Source organism: Oncorhynchus kisutch, linkage group LG4 (genome assembly GCF_002021735.2).
Source record: "Oncorhynchus kisutch isolate 150728-3 linkage group LG4, Okis_V2, whole genome shotgun sequence".
Classification (NCBI taxonomy): Eukaryota; Metazoa; Chordata; class Actinopteri; order Salmoniformes; family Salmonidae; genus Oncorhynchus; species Oncorhynchus kisutch.
The window spans coordinates 31,437,625-31,457,580 of record NC_034177.2 but is presented as its reverse complement, the minus strand read 5'-3'; the positions used below and the strand labels follow the sequence as shown (position 1 = coordinate 31,457,580).

The window sequence follows — 19,956 nt, the reverse complement described above, 5'->3', positions numbered from 1 at the left end:
GAATACTTATGTAAATAAGGTATTTCTATTATAAGTTATATTATAAGTTATAGGTTCTATTCTATTATAAGTTATATTATAAGGTATTTCTATTATAAATTTGTAAACATTTCTACAAGACTGTTTTTGCTTTGTCATTATGGGGTATTGTGTGTAGATTGATGAGGATTTAAAAAAATATATAATACATTTTAGAATAAGGCTGTAACATAACAAAATATGGAAAGTCAAGGGGTCTGAATTCTTTACGAATCCACTGTATGTTCCCATAAAGAACCACAGCTATTCTAACAGTCAGGAAGGAAAGCAATGGATGACACTTACTGTAAGTGAAGCTGAGTCGTGGAGTGACATCGTCTTCGGTGGCAGCTGCTTGGACAAAGGCGTAGGCCAGTAGGAGAGTGAAGGCCGGGAGACAGAGCTGGACCATGCTTATTGTCCACATGGCTCCTCTCCTCACGACTGCCAGCCAACTCACACTGTTTGCTTTTCAGGATTTGGGGGAATTCATGAACAGCGTCTTTTTCTCCCGTGTTTATTTTCTCTCCCTCTCTTCCTGTAGGTCTGGGCTCCCTAAATGGGAGACCTGTGCTCTGTTGTGAAAGTGAAGCTTCTCCGGGACTGCAGACAACTCTGGCCTCGGAATGATGACCTTTCACCTCACAACGAGCCTCCCAGGACGGACAGCCAATCAGCCTCCATACAGTCAAACCACCCCAAGGGCTCAGCTGAGATCTACACACATGGACAAAAGAACATTCATTCACATTGGTGTACAGACAGTGCAACACAGTTCACATGATTCCTCTCCTTATCATGGAACATTGGTTCGGAAAAACACTCCATTCGCACATGTCTCAGTACTAACAAAGGCTTTAGCCATAAGGCTACTGGCTACATAGGAGCTACTTTAGGCTGAGTGCACTTCCCTGTGTTTGTGTTGGTTGGACATAACTGGCTGGACGTATATTAATTTCATAGCTTGTGGTCATTTCTGTCTGTTTTCAGATGGGCAGAGTGCACTCTTTACCTGGACCAAAACAAACACATCCTCTGTCCTCTTAACGGGCCCATAATATCATATCTGACAGACTGAGACAAGCAGAGCTGAGACAAAGACTCCCTTCTCCATGGGAGTTAGACTGACGTTTTCACTACTGTTAATATCATAATACTGTATCATAATATCACCCGGCTTGTATGGGTCTGCTTTCAATTTAAATCAAAACCAAATCAAGTTTAATTGGTCGCGTACATATATTTTCAGATGTTATCGCAAGAGCAGCAAAATTATTGTGTTTCTAGGTCCAGCAGTGCAGTTATACCTATTAATACAAAACAGTACATGCAAATATATATATATACAGCACCAGTCAAAAGTTTGGACACACCTACTCATTCAAGGGTTTTTCTTTATTTTTTATTATTTTCTACATTGTAGAATAATAGTGAAGACACCAATGAAATAACACATATGGAGTCATGTAGTAACCAAAAAAGTGTTAAACAAATCAAAATATATTTTATATTTGAGATTCTTCAAAGTGGCCACCCTTTGCCTTGATGACAGCTTTGCACACTCTTGGCAATAGTAAAACTAAAGAAATACAGTTGAAGTCGGAAGTTTCCATACATTTAGGTTGGAGTCATTAAAACTTGTTATTCAACCACTCCACAAATGTCTTGTTAACAAACTATAGGTTTGGAAAATCGATTAGGACATCTACTTTGTTCATGACAAGTAATGTTTCCAACAATTGTTTACTTATAATTCACTGCATCACAATCAGTGGGTCAGACGTTAACATACACTAAGTTGACTGTGCCTTTAAACAGCTTGGAAAATTCCAGAAAATTATGTAATGTCTTTAGAAGCTTCTGATAGGCTAATTGATAACATTTGAGTCAATTGGAGGTGTACCTGTGGATGTATTTCAAGGCCTACCTTCAAACTCAATGCCTCTTTACTAGACATCATGGGAAAATCAAAAGAAATCAGCCAAGACCTCAGAAAACAAATTGTAGACCTCCACAAGTCTGGTTCATCATTGGGAGCAATTTCCAAACGCCTGAAGGTACATGTACAAACAATAGTACGCAAGTATAAACACCATGGGACCATGCAGCCGTCATACCGCTCAGGAAGGAGACGCGTTCTGTCTCCTGGAGATGAACGTACTTTGGTGAGAAAAGTGCAAATCCCAGAACAACAGCAAAGAACCTAATGAAGACGCTGGAGGAAACATGTACAAAAGTGTCTATAGCCACAGTAAAACAAGTCCTATATGGACATAACCTGAAAGGCCGCTCAGCAAGGAAGAAGCCATTGCTCCAAAACCGCCATAAGAAAGCCAGACTACAGTTTGCAACTGCACATGGGGACAAAGATTGTACATTTTGGAGAAATGTCCTCTGGTCTGATGAAACAAAAATAGAACTGTTTGGCCATAATGACCATCATTATGTTTGGAGGAAAAAGGGGGATGCTTGCAAGATGAAGAACACCATCCCAACCGCGAAGCACGGGGGTGGCAACATCATGTTGTGGGGGTGCTTTGCTGGTGCACTTTACAAAATAGATAGCTCCATGAGGGTGGAAAATTATGTGGATATATTGAAGCAGCATCTCAAAACATCAGTCAGGAAGTTAAAGCTTGGTCACAAATGGTCTTCCAAATGGACAATGCCCCAATCATACTTCCAAAGTTGTAACAAAATGGCTTAAGGACAACAAAGTCAAGGTATTGGAGTGGCCATCACAAAGCCCTGACCCCAGTCCTATAGAAAACTTGTGAGCAGAACTGAAAAAGCATGTGCGAGCAAGGAGGCCTACAAACCTGACTCAGTTACACCAGCTCTGTCAGGAGGAATGGGACAAAATTCACCCAACCTATTGTGGGAAGCTCGTGGAAGGCTACCCGAAACGTTTGACCCAAGTTTAAATTGTTTAAGGCAATGCTACCTTCTGACCCACTGGGAATGTGATGAATGAAGTAAAAGCTGAAATTAATCATTCTCTCTAATATTATTATGACATTGCACATTCGTAAGATAAAGTGGTGATCCTAACAGACCTAAGACAGGGGGATTTTTACGAGGATTAAATGTCAGGAATTGTGAAAAACTGAGTTTAAATGTATTTGGCTAAGGTGTATGTAAACTTCTGATTTCAACTGTATAATTGTGTGTAGAAAGACATTATGGTCAGTATATGAATGGAGAAGGTGTGTACAGTGGTAGTTTAATATGATATGAGCCTTGACTAGAATACAGTATATAAATATGAAGTGTGTAAAACAGTGTATAAACATTATTAAAGTTACCGTTATTAAAGTTTTTGTTTCTACGGGTAAACAAATAGAATACACAAAGAGATGGTTTGCTAATGATTCACAAAATACTAAGCCATAATTTAACTCTGCCTGTAGGCATGCATTTCTCTGTGTGCATGAGGTAATGCGTGAGGTCAGGTTCATTTGGAGGCATCACCTCATGACGAAACATCCTCAAGGCCTGAGAACTGGTATCTCCATACATACACTACATTGCCAAAACTATTTGTACACCCCTTCAAATGAGTGGATTCGGCTCATTCAGCTACACCCGTTCGTTCTTGACAAGTTAATAAAATCAAGCACACAGCCATACAATCTCCATAAACAAACATTGGCAAAAGAATGGCCCATGCTGAAGAGTTCACTGACTTTCAACGTACCATCATAGGATGCATCATTTCCAACAAGTAAGTTAATCAAATTCCTGCCCTGCTGGAGCTGCCCCAGTCACATGTAAGTGCTGTTATTGTGAGGTGGAAACGTCTAGGAGCAACAACGGCTCAGCTGCTAAGTGGTACTGTAGGCCACACAAGCTCACAGAACAGGTCCACCGAGTGCTGAAGTGCGCAGCGAGTAAAAATCGTCTGTCCTCGGGTTGCAACACTCAACACCGAGTTCCAAACTGCCTCTGGAAGCAACACCCTCACAATAACCTTTCAGCTGGAGCTTCACAAAATGGGTTTCTATGGCTGAGCAGCCACACACAAGCCTAAGATCACCATGCGCAATGCCAATCATCGGCTGGAGTGTTGTAAAGCTTGCCACCATTGGACACTGGAGTAGTGGAAACACATTCTCTTGAGTGATGAATCACATTTCACCATCTGGCAGCCCAACGGACTAATCTGGGTTTGGCGGATGCCAGGAGAACACTACCTGCCCGAATGCTAGTGCCAACTGTAAAGTTTGGTGGAGGAATAATAGTCTGGGGCTGTTTTTCATGGTTACATATAGGCCTAGGGTTTCAAGGTGGTTGATTTAAAATGTAATGATATTTAGTGATATTGAATTGTGTTTGGTTGTCAACGCAACCAAATGGTAACATTTGAAGGAGATGTACTGTATCTTCTGCTTTTAAATGATTGAAAGCTCAGTGATAGACATTTGGGTGACAACTTACCCAAAAATAAGACATTGTTTTTCCATTGGAAATTTGTTGTACTTTTAGATGGTTGAAAACATATTGATAACACATTGGAAATTCAACTAACTTTTGGCTGTCTTTTTGAGAAGGGAAAATATAGGCTGTACGAGTATTACCCAATTATCCACATTGAAATGACATGGTGTGCCCAGTGGGAGTAGTCACTGAGATAAGAGGCCTTGCGTTTATTCATAATTGATCATAAGATGTTTTGCTTTTCACTGTACATAACAGCCTGTCTGCTTTCAATTATGTCCTCTACAAAACCCTATTAAAGGAAATTGGAATAAGTAGAGCTTGTTGCCAGCCATTTGTGGTGGGGTTTGAAGAAAATGAAAGGACCAATGCCCACAGGAGAGGAGAGGCCTCTGTGATTAAACATGGTTGGACACAGCTACAACACTCCTCAACTCTCTATGGATCAATGATAGGCTATTAAATCTTTAATGTACTTGCCAAGACCAGGAGTGGACACTGGCTACCTTGTATGCCCACATCTTAGCCAATATGATATGTGGAAGCATCAGGAAAAAACCACAAAGCAGCTGTACAAGAGCATTAATGTGATGTGAACCACTGAAATGGACAGTGTGGCAAATGGCAAGGACTATATAGTAACAGAATGTAACGTGATAGAACATCCCAATTCTGTCTAGTATTTCTCCTATATGCATTTAGCGGCGGCGTACCGCCACTGCTAAATCCTGGCCACCACTGCAAAATGTTTAAAAATAATAATACAATAAAATACAGTGAGGGAAAAAAGTATTTGATCCTCTGCTGATTTTGTACGTTTGCCCACTGACAAAGAAATTATCAGTCTATAATTTTAATGGTAGGTTTATTGAACAGCGAGAGACTGAATAACAACAACAAAAAATCCAGAAAAACGCATGTCAAAAATGTTATAAATTGATTTGCATTTTAAATGAGGGAAATAAGTATTTGACCCCTCTGCAAAACATGACATAGTACTTGGTGGCAAAACCCTTGTTGGCAATCACAGAGGTCAGACAGTTCTTGTAGTTTGCCACCAGGTTTGCACACATCTCAGGAGGGATTTTGTCCCACTCCTCTTTGCAGATCTTCTCCAAGTCATTAAGGTTTTGAGGCTGACGTTTGGCAACTCGAACCTTCAGCTCCCTCCACAGATTTCTATGGGATTAAGGTCTGCAGACTGGCTAGGCCACTCCAGGACCTTAATGTGCTTCTTCTTGAGCCACTCCTTTGTTGCCTTGGCCATGTGTGGTATCGGGTCATTGTCATGCTGGAATACCCATCCACGACCCATTTTCAATGCCCTGGCTGAGGGAAGGAGTTTCTCACCCAAGATTTGACGATACATGGCCCCGTCCATCGTCCCTTTGATGCGGTGAAGTTGTCCTGTCCCCTTAGCAGAAAAACACCCCCAAAGCATAATGTTTCCACCTCCATGTTTGACGGTGGGGATGGTGTTCTTGGGGTCATTGGCAGCATTCCTCCTCCTCCAAACACAGCGAGTTGAGTTGATGCCAAACAGCTGCATTTTGGTCTCATCTGACCACAACACTTTCACCCAGTTGCCCTCTGAATCATTCAGGTGTTCATTGGCAAACTTCAGACGGGCATGTATATGTGCTTTCTTGAGCAGGGGGACCTTGCGGGTGCTGCAGGATTTCAGGCCTTCATGGCGTAGTGTGTTACCAATTGTTTTCTTGGTGACTATGGTCCCAGCTGCCTTGAGATCATTGACAAGATCCTCCCGTGTAGTTCTGGGCTGATTCCTCAGTGTTCTCATGATCATTGAAACTCCATGAGGTGAGATCTTGCATGGAGCCCCAGGCCGAGGGAGATTGACAGTTCTTTTGTGTTTCTTCCATTTGCGAATAATCGCATCAACTGTTGTCACCTTCTCACCAAGCTGCTTGGCGATGGTCTTGTAGCCCATTCCAGCCTTGTGTAAGTCTACAATCTTGTCCCTGACATCCTTGGGTAGCTCTTTGGTCTTGGCCATGGTGGAGAGTTTGGAATCTGATTGATTGATTGCTTCTGTGGACAGGTGTCTTTTATACAGGTAGCAAGCTGATATTAGGAGCACTCCCTTTAAGAGTGTGCTCCTAATCTCAGCTCGTTACCTGTATAAAAGACACATGGGAGCCAGAAATATTTCTGATTGAGAGGGGGTCAAATACTTATTTCCCTCATTAAATTGCAAATCAATTTATAACATTTTTGACATGCGTTTATCTGGATTTTGTTGTTGTTATTCTGTCTCTCACTGTTCAAATAAACCTACCATTAAAATTATAGACGGATCATTTCTTTGTCAGTGGGCAAACGTACAGAATTAGCAGGGGATCAAATACTTTTTTCCCTCACTGTATATAATGTAGATGTATGACGCAGGACAACCCCATCCACCGCCTCCCTTGCAGGAAGACCCCATCCACTGCTTTAATTATACTTGTCGAGAGGCTTTGTTGGTGCTATATTTGTGCTATATTTCAGTGGTGCTGAATAACAAATAATCAAAATGTATCAATGTCAGAAAGCCCCTCAGGTTAAGAACGTCTCACCAACACCAGTAAATACCCACACAGGGAGCCGCAGAGCTCCTCATACTGACTGTATAATGAATTAATCAGGAGCATCTGGATCAGACAGGATACGTGTTTTACTCCGTCAACACTGCGGAAGGTGTCCCGTCTCCTGTTTCAAACTGATGTCTATTTTCTCACTCAACTAAATCACTCAACAGTAAAATACATTCACAAATGCAAATATGTACGCATTTTCAAAACTCCAACCAGGCTATATTTCTCTCTGACCCCCTGTAGAGTCCTAATTCGAAAAACTGGTTGCTGAAAGAACATAAAGAGCACAAAGAGAGAGGCTTCAGAGAGTTGTGATAGTCTGCTTGGCTATGATACCCCACCAAGGGCATCAATGATAAAGATAAAATGAAAGACAACGAGGCCATCTAATTGAAAAGGGCCACACTGTAATGGTAGCACCTTCCAAGTTTCCCTGTCTTTTGTGTGGGCTGTTACATGCCGTAAACAGGGCCATGGTGAGGGCCACATCAGCAGGGGAGACAGCCACAAGCATCATTAGCCTTCTTTGTGGGGAGCAAATTGGAGTCAAGTCCCATCTGACCAATGAGCAGCCGCTGCTCCATTAATCCTTCTGTTGTGTGACAGGAAGAGGTAGAGTCCTACGTTACACTACTGGCCCACATGCATCAGGCCGAGTTTTGCTGAGGCATGCCAACACTTGAACTCAATGTGAGTAATAGAAGGAGGGCCTCTGACAGCATAAAGATTGCAACTCTGTATTTCTCTCTAGTATAGTTTATCTGAAGGCACTGAATCATCTCATTGTCTTGCTATCATCTCTTTCACACAACAGCCTACGATTTACTATGGTCAAGATACAACGGACCATAGCAAACATATATGATACAACTGAATAATGGATTTCATTGATATCAACGTAGGCCACTACTTAATTTTCATTCAGATACAATCAGGTTGGAGCAACCCTTTCTACTACTGTAGCAAATGTCAAGGTTGTTGATAAGAGCTGCGAGTTATTTTCCAATTTAGGTTGGAATAGTCTCTCTGGCATGTCTCTTTGGACACAATGTAGGGAAAAGAATGTGTATTTTTTGTGCAAATGGAAATAGCAGAAAAAAAAACATTTAAACACTTACATTTCCAAAGGATCAAGATGATGATGCCATGGTGTATTATTGAGGTGCTAAGTGAGTAGGTCTACAATTTCTAATAGACTTCACATTTTCAAAGGCATAAAGATGCTTTCCCTCAGATTCATACTAGCCTATCATCTGCATGATGAGTAACAGTAATAGTTTTGACCAGTCACTGCAATGGATTAATTTGGAGAGGAGGTGACCAATAAAACTAACTAGACTTTCCCAGTCACTGTGAGATTCACTCTACTGGCCTTCCTAATTACTGGCCTTCCTATATTGGGAGAAACCGGAGCACTTGTGAGAACTGCATCACACAGTGATGTGCCAGTGTGCTGGGGAGCCACCATGGAGTTTCTTACTGGTATTGTTTACAGAATCATGAATGTTTCCATTGCACTTTTAAAGGGAGCAGTGATTATTAGGGAGTAGTGATTATTCAGAGCAGAGAAAAGCTTTGAGGCAATCTAGATATATTAACTCAACATTAAAAGGGTATTAAGTGCTATGACAAGTTCAGAGCAGGATCAGCTGGAGCTATGTTATTGTTCCCACACTGAAGAAATAGATCATAGAAGGGTCTGACACAAAAGAGGAAATATGTTTTATATTGAACTAAATCAGGGAAATTCCCAGTACTCTGTATAAGTCATATCCTGGAATACAGTTCCTGTTGTAACTTCCGGTGTATATCACTGTATTACAAAGTCAGTCAAAGGATAGCTCTACATATAAATGTGTTTCTCATACAGAAGTGCTTGTTGGCCTACAAGTTAAACAGGCGCTATGACTAGCAGGTTTGCCATTTGAGTAGTGAGGGAAGGGTCGAGGCTTCTTGAATTCCACTTGGGACTGTTGACTGGAAAAGTGTTGATTGATGAATAGGCGAAGGCCCCCCTTGGCATGCACGTCATCTACAGACACCTGTAAACACAGGCACCGGGCACCTTAATTGTGGAGGACGGGCTCACAGTAATGGCTGGAATGGTATCAAAAACATACATGTGTTTGATACCATTCCATTCACAACATTTCAGCCATTATTATGAGTCATCCTCCCCTCACCAGCCTCCTGTGACACACACACACCACCTGGGCAGCCTGGGTCAAAGCATTTCTCTCTGGTAAAGCAGCGTCAGATGTGTGAAGGAGCAAATGTGATTTGTGAAGGAGAAGATGCAATGTGTGAAGGAGGATGTGTCATCTGTCAGGAGGGGCTTTAATGTGAGATCAGGACACAGACACATAAGGAACCTGGGCCTGATGCATCAGCCAGCAGGCTCGGGGGCCAGGGGAGCAGGGTTGACACAGTCCTACAGCAACACTCTCAGGTCATTTCACAACCAGTTACACAGATCTAAAGATACCACCGTTGAGAAAGATAACGAGCTAAGGAAGCACTAGAGCAGTATCGGAGCCATAGTGACTAACGAAGCAATTAATGGTCAATTTCACCGCTGCTCTATTTCACTATATATACACAGTATGTCCATGAATATGTTATTAACATATACAGTACCAGTCAAACGTTTGGACACACCTACTCATTCAAGGGTTTTTCTTTATTTTTATTTTCACTGGAATAATAGGGAAGACATCAAAACTATGAAATAACACATATGGAATCATGCAGTAACCAAAAAAAAGTGTTAAACAAATCAAAATATATTTTATATTTTAGATTCTTCAAAGTAGCCCCCCTATGCCTTGATGACAGCTTTGCACACTCTTGGGATTCTCTCAACCAGCTTCATTGGGTAGTGAATTGTGCCTTGTTAAAAGTTAATTTGTAGAATGTATTTCTTAATGCGTTTGAGCCAATCAGTTCTGTTGTGACAAGGTAGGGGTGGCATACAGAAGATAAGTCCAAATTATGGCAAGAACAGCTCAAATAAGCAACGAGAAACAACAGTCCATCATTACTTTAAACCTCTACAGGATCCGTGGGTCCCCCGCGGGACGGTTGAGCTAATGCAGGCTAATGCGATTAGCATGAGGTTTTAAGTAACAAGAAGATTTCCCAGGACATAGACATATCTGATATTGACAGAAAACTTAAATTCTTGTTAATCTAACTGCACTGTCCAATTCACAGTAGCTATTACAGTGAAATAATACCATGCTATTGTTTGAGGAGAGTGCACAGTTATGAACTTGAAAAGTTATGAATAAACCAGAAGTGCAAAGGCTCATTGGATCAGTCTAAAAGGTTGCACATACCCTGCTGCCATCTAGTGGACAAAATCTAAATTGCACCTGGGCTGGAATAATACATTATTTTAGGTGAAAATTTAAAAAAAGGGGTGGATCCTTAAGAGGTATTAATTTGCAAGTAAACATGTTTCAATGAAACAGTAGATACGTCTGTCAATATAGCAAATAAGTAAACATGGCTTATATTCAAGACAAAGTTTATTTGCTCTGGAGACCAAGGTGAGTTTCCACAGCAGTTATGGCAATGTATGATACAATAGAAGGAAAAATATACTACTAACGCTTTCAATAAATATTACAGTTCCCATCTCACAAAGAGTCAACTTCTTTGAATCCAAGCAGTATTGTCTGTGAGAGAAAGACAAAAATGAAATTACATTTTCATTGGCAATCATTGTGTACTGTCTATATTTCTACTGTAGCAGCATGGTGTATAATATAAGTGAGTAATCTCACAGACACACGTTAGAAAGCTATCTACAACACAGGTACAGTTACTCCAAGACTAATATGAGTCATAAAGCCAAAGTCATTCCTTTACTCTCCGAAATCATCATCAAACATTTATCCAGTTTTGCTCCTAATGAGAGGCACGGAGGCTAGCCAGGCTAGTTAGCTAGCTAGCTATAATGTTAGACTACAGTACATTTTAGGTATAGCAAATACACAGCTAGCTAGCTAGCTAAACTTGGCTAGGTTGCCTTGTAATGGTACTAGCAAGCCCCGTTATGGCCAATCATCAAATTTTACTGTACTGAACAACACTCGCTCATGTAAAAATATACCTTATATTGCTAGCTAGTTAGCTACCGACAGCGAAACAACTTTCTTGTTTGTCATTTGCCCTCCTGAGTCCAACTGGTCTAGGCTGCCGCAACTGCTTGCTGGTTTCAAAATGATTTTTCTCGCAGTCTCAACTCCTCTTCAAGGTATTCCGACTCAAATAAATGGGGTTGTATATTCCTATGTTAAAGAACATTTACATTTTGGGGGGGGGGGGGGGGGGGGGAAGAATCATCAGAATGTCACGCCCTGGCCATAGAGAGGCTTTTATTCTATATTTTGGTGAGGCCAGGGTGTGACTAGGGTGGGCATTCTCTGTTCATTTTCTATGTTTTGTATTTCTTTGTTGTTTGGCCGGGTGTGGTTCTCAATCAGAGGCAGCTGTCTATCGTTGTCTCTGATTGAGAACCATACTTAGGTAGCTTTTTCCCACTGGGTTTTTATGGGTAGTTGTTTTCTGTTTTTGTGTCTGCACCAGACAGAACTGTTTCGGGTTTCAGTCACTCTTTGTTGTTTTGTTATTCAGTGTTCAGTTCAAATAAAAAAGATGAACACGTACCACGCTGCACCTTGGTCCTCACCTTCTTCCACCAACAGCCGTTACACAGAACCAGCCGTTGTAGCTAATTATATAGCAATCCCGGATTGACAGTGCATGGTAACATAGCTTCCATAAACCTGTAAACTACTACAGCCCCCATTTTGAAAAGCCTGCCTTTGAGGGTTGGAACAAGGAAATAGGGCTCCCGTCAGGCTGTAGTATTTACAAAGCCAGGGAATATTTGTCAACCTAGATATTCTACAATATCCTGGCAGATACGAACATCTTTAATGTCCAATGGCTCTAATGAAAAAGGACAATCATATCTACTCACTGCTAGCTTGATCGTGCAATCGGCAAAACACAAAGGCCACAATAATTGCTACAAAACATAACCCAATTAAAATCAAATTGTATTTGTCACATGCGCTGAATACAACAGGTGTAGACCTTACAGTGAAATGCTTACTTACAAGCCCTAACCAACGATGCAGTTTTAAGAAAATACCTAAAAAATTATAAAATGTTAAAAGTAAGAGATAAGAAAAACAAATAATTAAAGAGCAGCAGTAAATAACAATAGCAGTGCTATTTTCAATGGGTACCGGTACAGAGTCAATGTGTCAATGTGCGGGGGCACCTGTGTGGAGGTAATTGAGATAATTATGTACATGCAGGTGGGGTTGATAAAGTGGCTATGCATAGATAATAGCAAAGAGTAGCAGCGTGGGGGGGGGGTGCAAATAGTCTGGGTAGTCATTTGTTTACCGACTTGCAGTAGCAGAGAGAACTAGGGTGGCTGGAGTCTTTGATGATTTTTAGGGCCTTCCTCTGACACCTCCTGGTATAGGACGGCAGGGTAGCTTAGTGGTTAGAGCGGTGTACTTGTAACCGAAAGGTTGAAGGTTCAAATCCCTGAGCTGACAAGGTACAAATCTGTCATTCTGTTCCTGAACAGGCAGTTAACCCACTGTTCCTAGGCTGTCATTGAAAATAAGAATTTGTTCTTAACTGACTTGCCTAGTTAAATAAAGGTAAAAATAATAGATAAAAAAAAGGGGGTCCTGAATGGCAGGAAGCTTGGCCCCGGGGATGTACTGGGCCATGCGCACTACCCTCTGTAGTGCTTTGCGGTTGGAGGCCGAGCAGTTGCCATACCAGGCAGTGATGCAACCAGATGCTCTCTGGTGCAGCTCTCAATCAATCTGTAAAATCTCTTGAGGATCTGAGGACCCATGCCAAATTTCTTCAGTAGGTTTTGTCGTGCCCTCTTCCTGACTGTCTTGCTGTGCTTGGACCACGTTAGCTTGTTGTTAATGTGGAGGCCAAGGAACTTGAAGCCCTTGACCTGCTCCACTACAGCCCGTCGATGAGAATGGGGGTGTGCTCGGTCCTCTTTTTCCTGTAGTCCACAATCATCTCCTTTGCCTTGATCACTTTGAGAAAGAGGTCCTTACATAACATGGTCAGGTCTGTCGGTGATCAGGCCTACCATTGTTGTGTCATCAGCAAACTTCATGATGGTGTTGGAGTTGGCCGAACAAGCAACTGGCCGTGCAGTCATGAGGGAACAGGGAGTACAGGACTGAGCACCCCTGAGGCGCCACCATGTTGAGGATCACAATAGCGTATGTGTTGTTACCTACCCTTACCACCTGGGGGAGGCCCGTCAGGAAGTCTACGATCCAGTTGCCGAGGGAGCTGTTTAGTCCCAGGCTCCTTAGCTTAGTGATAAGTTTTGAGGGCACTATGATGTTGAACACTGAGCTGTAGTCAATGAATAGCATTCTCACATAGGTGTTCATTTTGTCCAGGTGGGAAAGGGCAGTGTGGAGTGCAATAGAGATTGCATCATCTGTGGATCTGCAAATTGTAGCCGTGACCAGCCTTCCAAAGCATTTCATGGCCACAGACGTGAGTGCTACAGGTCGGTAGTCATTTAGGCATGTTACCTTAGTGTTTTTGAGCACAGGAACTATGGTGGTCTGCTTGAAACATGTTGGTATTACAGACTCAGACAGGGCGAGGTTGAAAATGTCAGTGAAGACGTCAGTTGGTCAGCACATTACGAGTACACGTCCTCGTAATCCGTCTGGCCCAGCGGCCTTGTGAATGTTGACCTGTTTAAAGGTCTTACTCACATCGGCTGCGGAGAGCGTGATCACACAGTCATCCGGAACAGTTGATGCTCTCATGCACGTTTCAGTGTTAATTGCCTCGACGCGAGCATAGAAGTTATTTAGCTCGTTTGGTAGGCTTGTGTCACAGGCCAGCTCTTGGCTGTGCTTCCCTTTGTAGTCTATAATAGTTTCAAGCCCTGACACATCCAACGAGCGTCGGAGCCAGTGTAGTACGATTCGATCTTAGTCCTGTATTGAAGCTTTGCCTGTTTGATGGTTCGTCTGAGGGCATAGCGGGATTTGTTATAAGCTTCCGGGTTAGAGTCCCGCTGCTCAAAAGTGGCAGCTCTACCCTTTAGCTCATTGCAAATGTTACCTGTAATCCATGGCTTCTGGTTGGGGTATGTACATACATTTTTAGATCAGACAGCAAGCTCAATCAACCATGAATGTGCTCTGGGCGTTCGTAAACTCAGAGCATTGTCAGATTGGCCATTTCTAAATTCAGAGCATCTCGCTCAGAGCGCACCCTGGTGCTCTGGCTGCAACTCCCATATGGACTTCCAAGTCCTGCTGCTTCCAAGCAGTGAAGGTCAAGAGCTGTGCATCCTCCGAAACACAACCCAGCCAAGCCGCACTGCCCGCTTAACCTTGAAGCCAGCCGCACCAATGTGTCAGGGGAAACACCATACACCTGGCGACCGTGTCAGCATGCATTGCATCTGGCCTGCCACAGGAGTCACTGGAGTGCAATGGGACAAGGACACCCCTGCAGGCCAAGCCCTCCCCTAACCTGGACGACACTGGGCCAGTTGTACACCACCCCATGGGTCTCCCGGGCATGGCCAGCTGGGACAGAGCCTGGACTCGAACCAGGATCTCTAGTGGCACAGCAAGTACTGCGAGGCAGTGCCTTAGACCACTGTGTTGCTCGGGAGACCCAATGTTGGCTAGCTTGCTAGCTATTCCAGACACAAATGAGAGAACAGCTCATTCTGACCCTTTTACTCACCCCACTCATTATGTTAGCCAATCATGGCAAGCGGGAAGTTGCTGTCTTCTTCCATGGCTAAACCAACTAGGCTCGAAATGTAACAATTTTATTCGTATACAGATGGTATACAAGTTTGTTATTAATAAGGCACATGAAAGTTCACATGTTCCAGAAGGCATTTCTGCCAAAAAACACATTTTGATTTTAAAAAAAAAGTTTACGTTCAAATGGCACTCCTGTGAAATACTGATGAGCGACATACACCTAGTTTCCTGAAACTAGTCACATATCATCACATTGTCCTCTGGATACCTCTCGCATTCCGCTGCAGCACATCATCATTGCTGTTGAGATGTTCCTGTAGTTCCTGTAGTAAATGGGAACCGTGCAGCCAGCTAGTCTGTGTGAAGGTGACCGAGGGGCCTGGAAAGGCCACGTCTCTCTGCCCATTTCAAAGTCCGCTCCCCAGGCCCAGCTTAGAGTAATTAATGGCTTATTCATTCCTGAGCAAACCATCCAGCAGTAATTATGACCATATGCTATTTCAAAGACCTTTAATTGGCCAATTAAAATCTTATTAGACACCAGATCAGAGATGGGAGAATTTTTTTTACTTCAGGTTTTGGGAGTGTAAAATTCTTCAAGCCAAATTACCACAGGGACTCCTGAACCATGGTCAGTAGCCATTAATTTAATCACAAACAGGGTTTTTAATGGATAAAAAAGCGTTGTGGCAATGGGCGCAGTCGGCCCATTGGCGTGGTTGGATCTTAGAGAACATTTTAGAGGACCCCATCTTGGCGGTGTAGAGAAAAGTTTTAGTATTTAAGCCAATTTCCTGCAACTCTATACATTTTGCCATGGCTAATGCTGCATTATTTAGCTCAAACATAATAACAAAATCAATATAGCAAAATCAATTGTTTTGGGAATTTTCAATTCTCTCGGACTGTCAAGCTTTAATTTTGGTGATTGTTAGTTCTTAAAGATTATATTATTTAAAAAAAAAATCGAGGTCCTTTTCTACATACTTTATAAGTCATTTAAGTTTACACTGAAAGCGTTTTTTCCATCCCGAAAATGTATAAAACAATATTTATTAAAATGTTTGACACTGTTTGGACTTAGCCATTCCGAAAAAACACTTAGCCGGCCCGTCCAAGGATTTCAATGGCAGAAACATCTCTGACAACTGCTGACTGGATGAAATCGTTACTATGTGAGGAGGACATCAGATGCTCTCTGTGAGCTCAGCTCATTGATATATTAATGTAATATATGGCTGTGAAAGTGGATGAGAATATTTCATCACCTCTGTCTTTGAAACCTACGCAGCAAACTGCCTAAATCAACCAGCTCTCAGAAGTGGAAATATTTGAAATGGTATTCCGTTTCATTCCATTTCCCCTCTGTGCTAAATTTCCGTAACAGATGTGGAGGCAGCAGAAGCACCTACTGTATCTGATGAAATGTAAAGTGTCTGTCTGTCTGTCTGTCTGTCTGTGCCCTGCTGTCACTATCAGAGCTGTAGAGGATGAAGGAGAGCAGCTACACATAGGATATAAAGGTGCTACACATAGGATATTTTAGAAAATGTCCATGTACCATCTAAATTGCTGTGAAATATCTTTTCAATTATAAAAAATATTGTTTTAAAGCTGTTTGAAACTGGTGGACCAGAAATGTAAGTAACATTAGATTTTGGTCCACCAGCTTCAAACAGTTGTAAAATCTATATTTTGTGTTATTGAAAATATATTTCACAGCAATTTAAATGGTACAATGATTCCCTACACTATTCAGTGCTTGTTTTTTCACATAAACTGAAATTGAGCAAACAGTGTAGAATTTTAGCAACCAGGAAATGACAGAGCCATTTCCACTAGATATCACAGCCAAAGTCCAAACTGCTTTCCCAGATGCAGCTCTGGTGGGAAAAATCAACAGGTAAATATCACAGCCAATCACAACACTGTCAGGTAAGTCATACCGTGAAACACTATCATTCCACTGTTAGTGGAAGGAGAACTACAACTCATCTACCCGAAAGAGGAGAGCAGTATGGCAGACTGTTTCCCCCTGTAAATGTGAAAGTATCCAATGTGCTGCCTGCAAAAGAAATCATCATCATGACATTCACAAAGCCAATGTCTAGGCCTACACCTTCTGTGAGTTATGACCATCATATCATGCAACCCCCCCTCTCTTTTACACTGCTGCTACTCTCTGTTGTTATCATCTATGCATAGTCACTTTAATAACCCTACATATTACCTCGACTAAACATTTCACTGTAAGGTCTACACCCGTTGTATTAGGCGCATGTGACTAATACAATTTGATTTGATCATATCAGTAGCTCTTAGGAGTCATTTTTGGTCATTTTTGACCAGAGAAATAACCTAGTTAATATTAAACATCCTGTAAAAATACTATATTCTCTTTCCATTGAGAGGTGTGCTTTAGGTGGTTTTGTCCTGTGAGCTGTGCTGGCCTAACTGAGTGAGAGAGGGCTGGCGCCTCCCTTCCTCTTACAGCCAGGGCTTTTTTTCCTGGCATTGATGCCAAATCTCCCTGTCAAAACACATCAGGCAGGGTCTAAACCAGGTGGATTAAAACCTCTCGTGTGTTGTCATGAAGAAAGTTTCATAACACAGTGAATGCAGAGGGATTGAGAAACATTTTGAATAGTCCGAGGGACCATTTCTTCGTATTCTCCACAACTCTTGAAGAACTCTGCTATAAGCTGATCTTCTTTGGGAGGTACCTTGTTGATTCAGTTGAAGTGGCCTGATTATTTTCTACAGTTTGTGTTGCTCTTGTCACACCCTGTATTGTGCATAGGAACACCTCTACTTCCCCTTCACTATAGCACATGATATTTATTGGACCACTGGCTATTTGATATGAAGCCACTATATTCCCATGGTGTAAGCAACAGTACAGTGAGCTTTCCAGAAGGTAATTCTGAGACCTCATAGTGGGCATCCACAAACGATGAATCCATGCAGGAACTTCAAGAACAAATGAGATTCCTCATTGAACTATTCAACACTTGAGGTATTACATGCTCTATACACAGATCCCACTATTTGAATGCATGGCAGAGTTGTTATTGTTGTCTTAGCGGTGTATGGTTAGTAGCATCCCCTGAGATAGCTGAAATAAAAGGCTTAACATACCTAATTTCCTGGGTAAATACAGTATGTCATGCTGACATTTGCTTTGGTACACAATGCAAGAAGAATATGACTATACTGTTTACGACTTTCTAACGCAGAGGGGGACGTGTAATGGTCCAGAGGAGTTTTTCAGATACAGACACAGAAGACTGTGTGGTGAGCTACAAAACCAACATTGACTGCCATCTCAGTTATTTGAAATGATTGAGTATTCAACACATACATTAGTGTGTAGCCTATAGCCTACTCTAAATGCATGCATTGTTATCATGTTCGCTTATCTCCAACACTATCAAAGCCGGTACTGATTGGGCTCCAGCTGGTGCATGTTTAACTGATTCTTACCAAAGATATGCAAAATCACCCATTATAATCTTTGTCTTGTATGTGCTGTTATGATGATAGTATTCAACTGAATCAAAGCCTGCAGGTTCTATTCCCCTTCTAAACATCCTCATCAACAGCTGTTAGAGAAGTCATAACACTTCCATCTGTTGAGCCTCCTGGCTCCCAACACTCACAGAGCTGCTCAACATGCAGTCGGATCAATTGTCATCCCACATGTGTTTGGCAAGCACCAACCTGGTCTCAGAGCATTTCATATTATTCTGTATGTAAATCTGAGACACTCCATTTAGTATGACATGTAACGTTTTGTATGGTATTTATTAATTTGTGGATGTCCATCATCCATTTCTCATGATATGTTACGAATTACAATTTATAGGATATGTTACGAATTACAATTTGTTGTTGCTAACGTTAGTTAGGTGGCTAGGTAGTTAACGCTAATATTAGCTAGCTGGCTAACGTTAGCTAGGCTAGGGGTTAGGTTTAAGGATGGGGTTAAGGTTAGGAGTTATGTTAAATTGTTAAGGTTAGGTTTAGGGGAAGGGATAGATAAAAGGGTTAAGTTTAGGGTTAGTGGAAGGGTTAGCCAACATGCTAAGTAGTTGCAAACTAGTTAAACTAGTTAAGTAGTTGAACATTTGCTAATTAGCTAAAATGCTAAAGTTGTCCGTGATGAGATTCCAACATGCAACCTTTGGGTTGCTAGACGTTCGCGTTATATGCCCACCCATCCTCTCTGACCCACCATCCGCCTTTCGTTTTTGCCTTAAGTAACCTTCTGTTTTATGTAACCATACCAAACGTAACGTATCATACTAATTTGAGTGTCCTGGATTTACATGTATTATGTTACGTCTAGTTTATGAGACCAGGCTGCAAGCACTGCTGGGACAGTCAGGAAATACAGTACTGTACTAGGGGTATATCCTCAACCCAGGCCAGTCCTCTACTATCTCACTCTAGTATTGATTTGTCCTTGGTGCAGGGGTGTGTGTGCTGAATGGGGACAGTGCCGGGCTAGCTAATTATGTGGACATCCGGTAATGAGACTCACATATGCAGCCCTGACAGTGGGATTTTGGAGCAGTTGTTTCCATTACACATAAAGACAGGGGGCGTGTGCCTGCAGAACGACTCACGGGAAGGCTGCTGTCTTCATTACAGCCTTAAGGAGACCCTCATATAATTACAGTCACACCAGCCTGGCAGGACCACACCTCCTAGACCACTTGACCTTGAATGTTACATATTGGAGGATATGCAAGAAAAATACCTGAAATATAAATAGGAAAATAACATACTGTATGTTGACTAATCAAAGGATTTTCATTAGGAAAACTTTGCAGAAAAGTATCCATTCAACTATACCATCCACTCTGAAATGTCTTACTGTAGAAATGTTCTCAAGGCGTGCTTTGTTTATGAGGGGTCACATCGTCAGAGACGCAGGTGAAGAGCTGTGAAAGTCCTGGCTGCTTAAAGTAGGTCAGAGCAGGTCTGTCCAAACGCTTGCTGCTCCGCCTCTAAGTTGTTTGGAATTATCTCCACGTGTCCTTCGTTGTACATTTACTGCCGGAGCAATATTGACCCTGATACGCCAA

At 42.0% G+C, this 19,956-nt stretch overlaps 1 protein-coding gene across 1 annotated transcript in view; it reads right to left on the bottom strand.

Annotated features, from left to right (window-relative positions):
- The window catches only part of sema4ba (sema domain, immunoglobulin domain (Ig), transmembrane domain (TM) and short cytoplasmic domain, (semaphorin) 4Ba), an 82,156-nt gene that overhangs the window by 39,292 nt on the left and 22,908 nt on the right, over positions 1-19,956 (bottom strand). The window contains exon 2 of the mRNA XM_020480779.2: positions 325-735. Coding sequence (XP_020336368.1) covers positions 325-445 — 121 coding nt within the window. The 5' untranslated portion in view covers positions 446-735. The remainder of the gene's footprint in view (positions 1-324; positions 736-19,956) is intronic.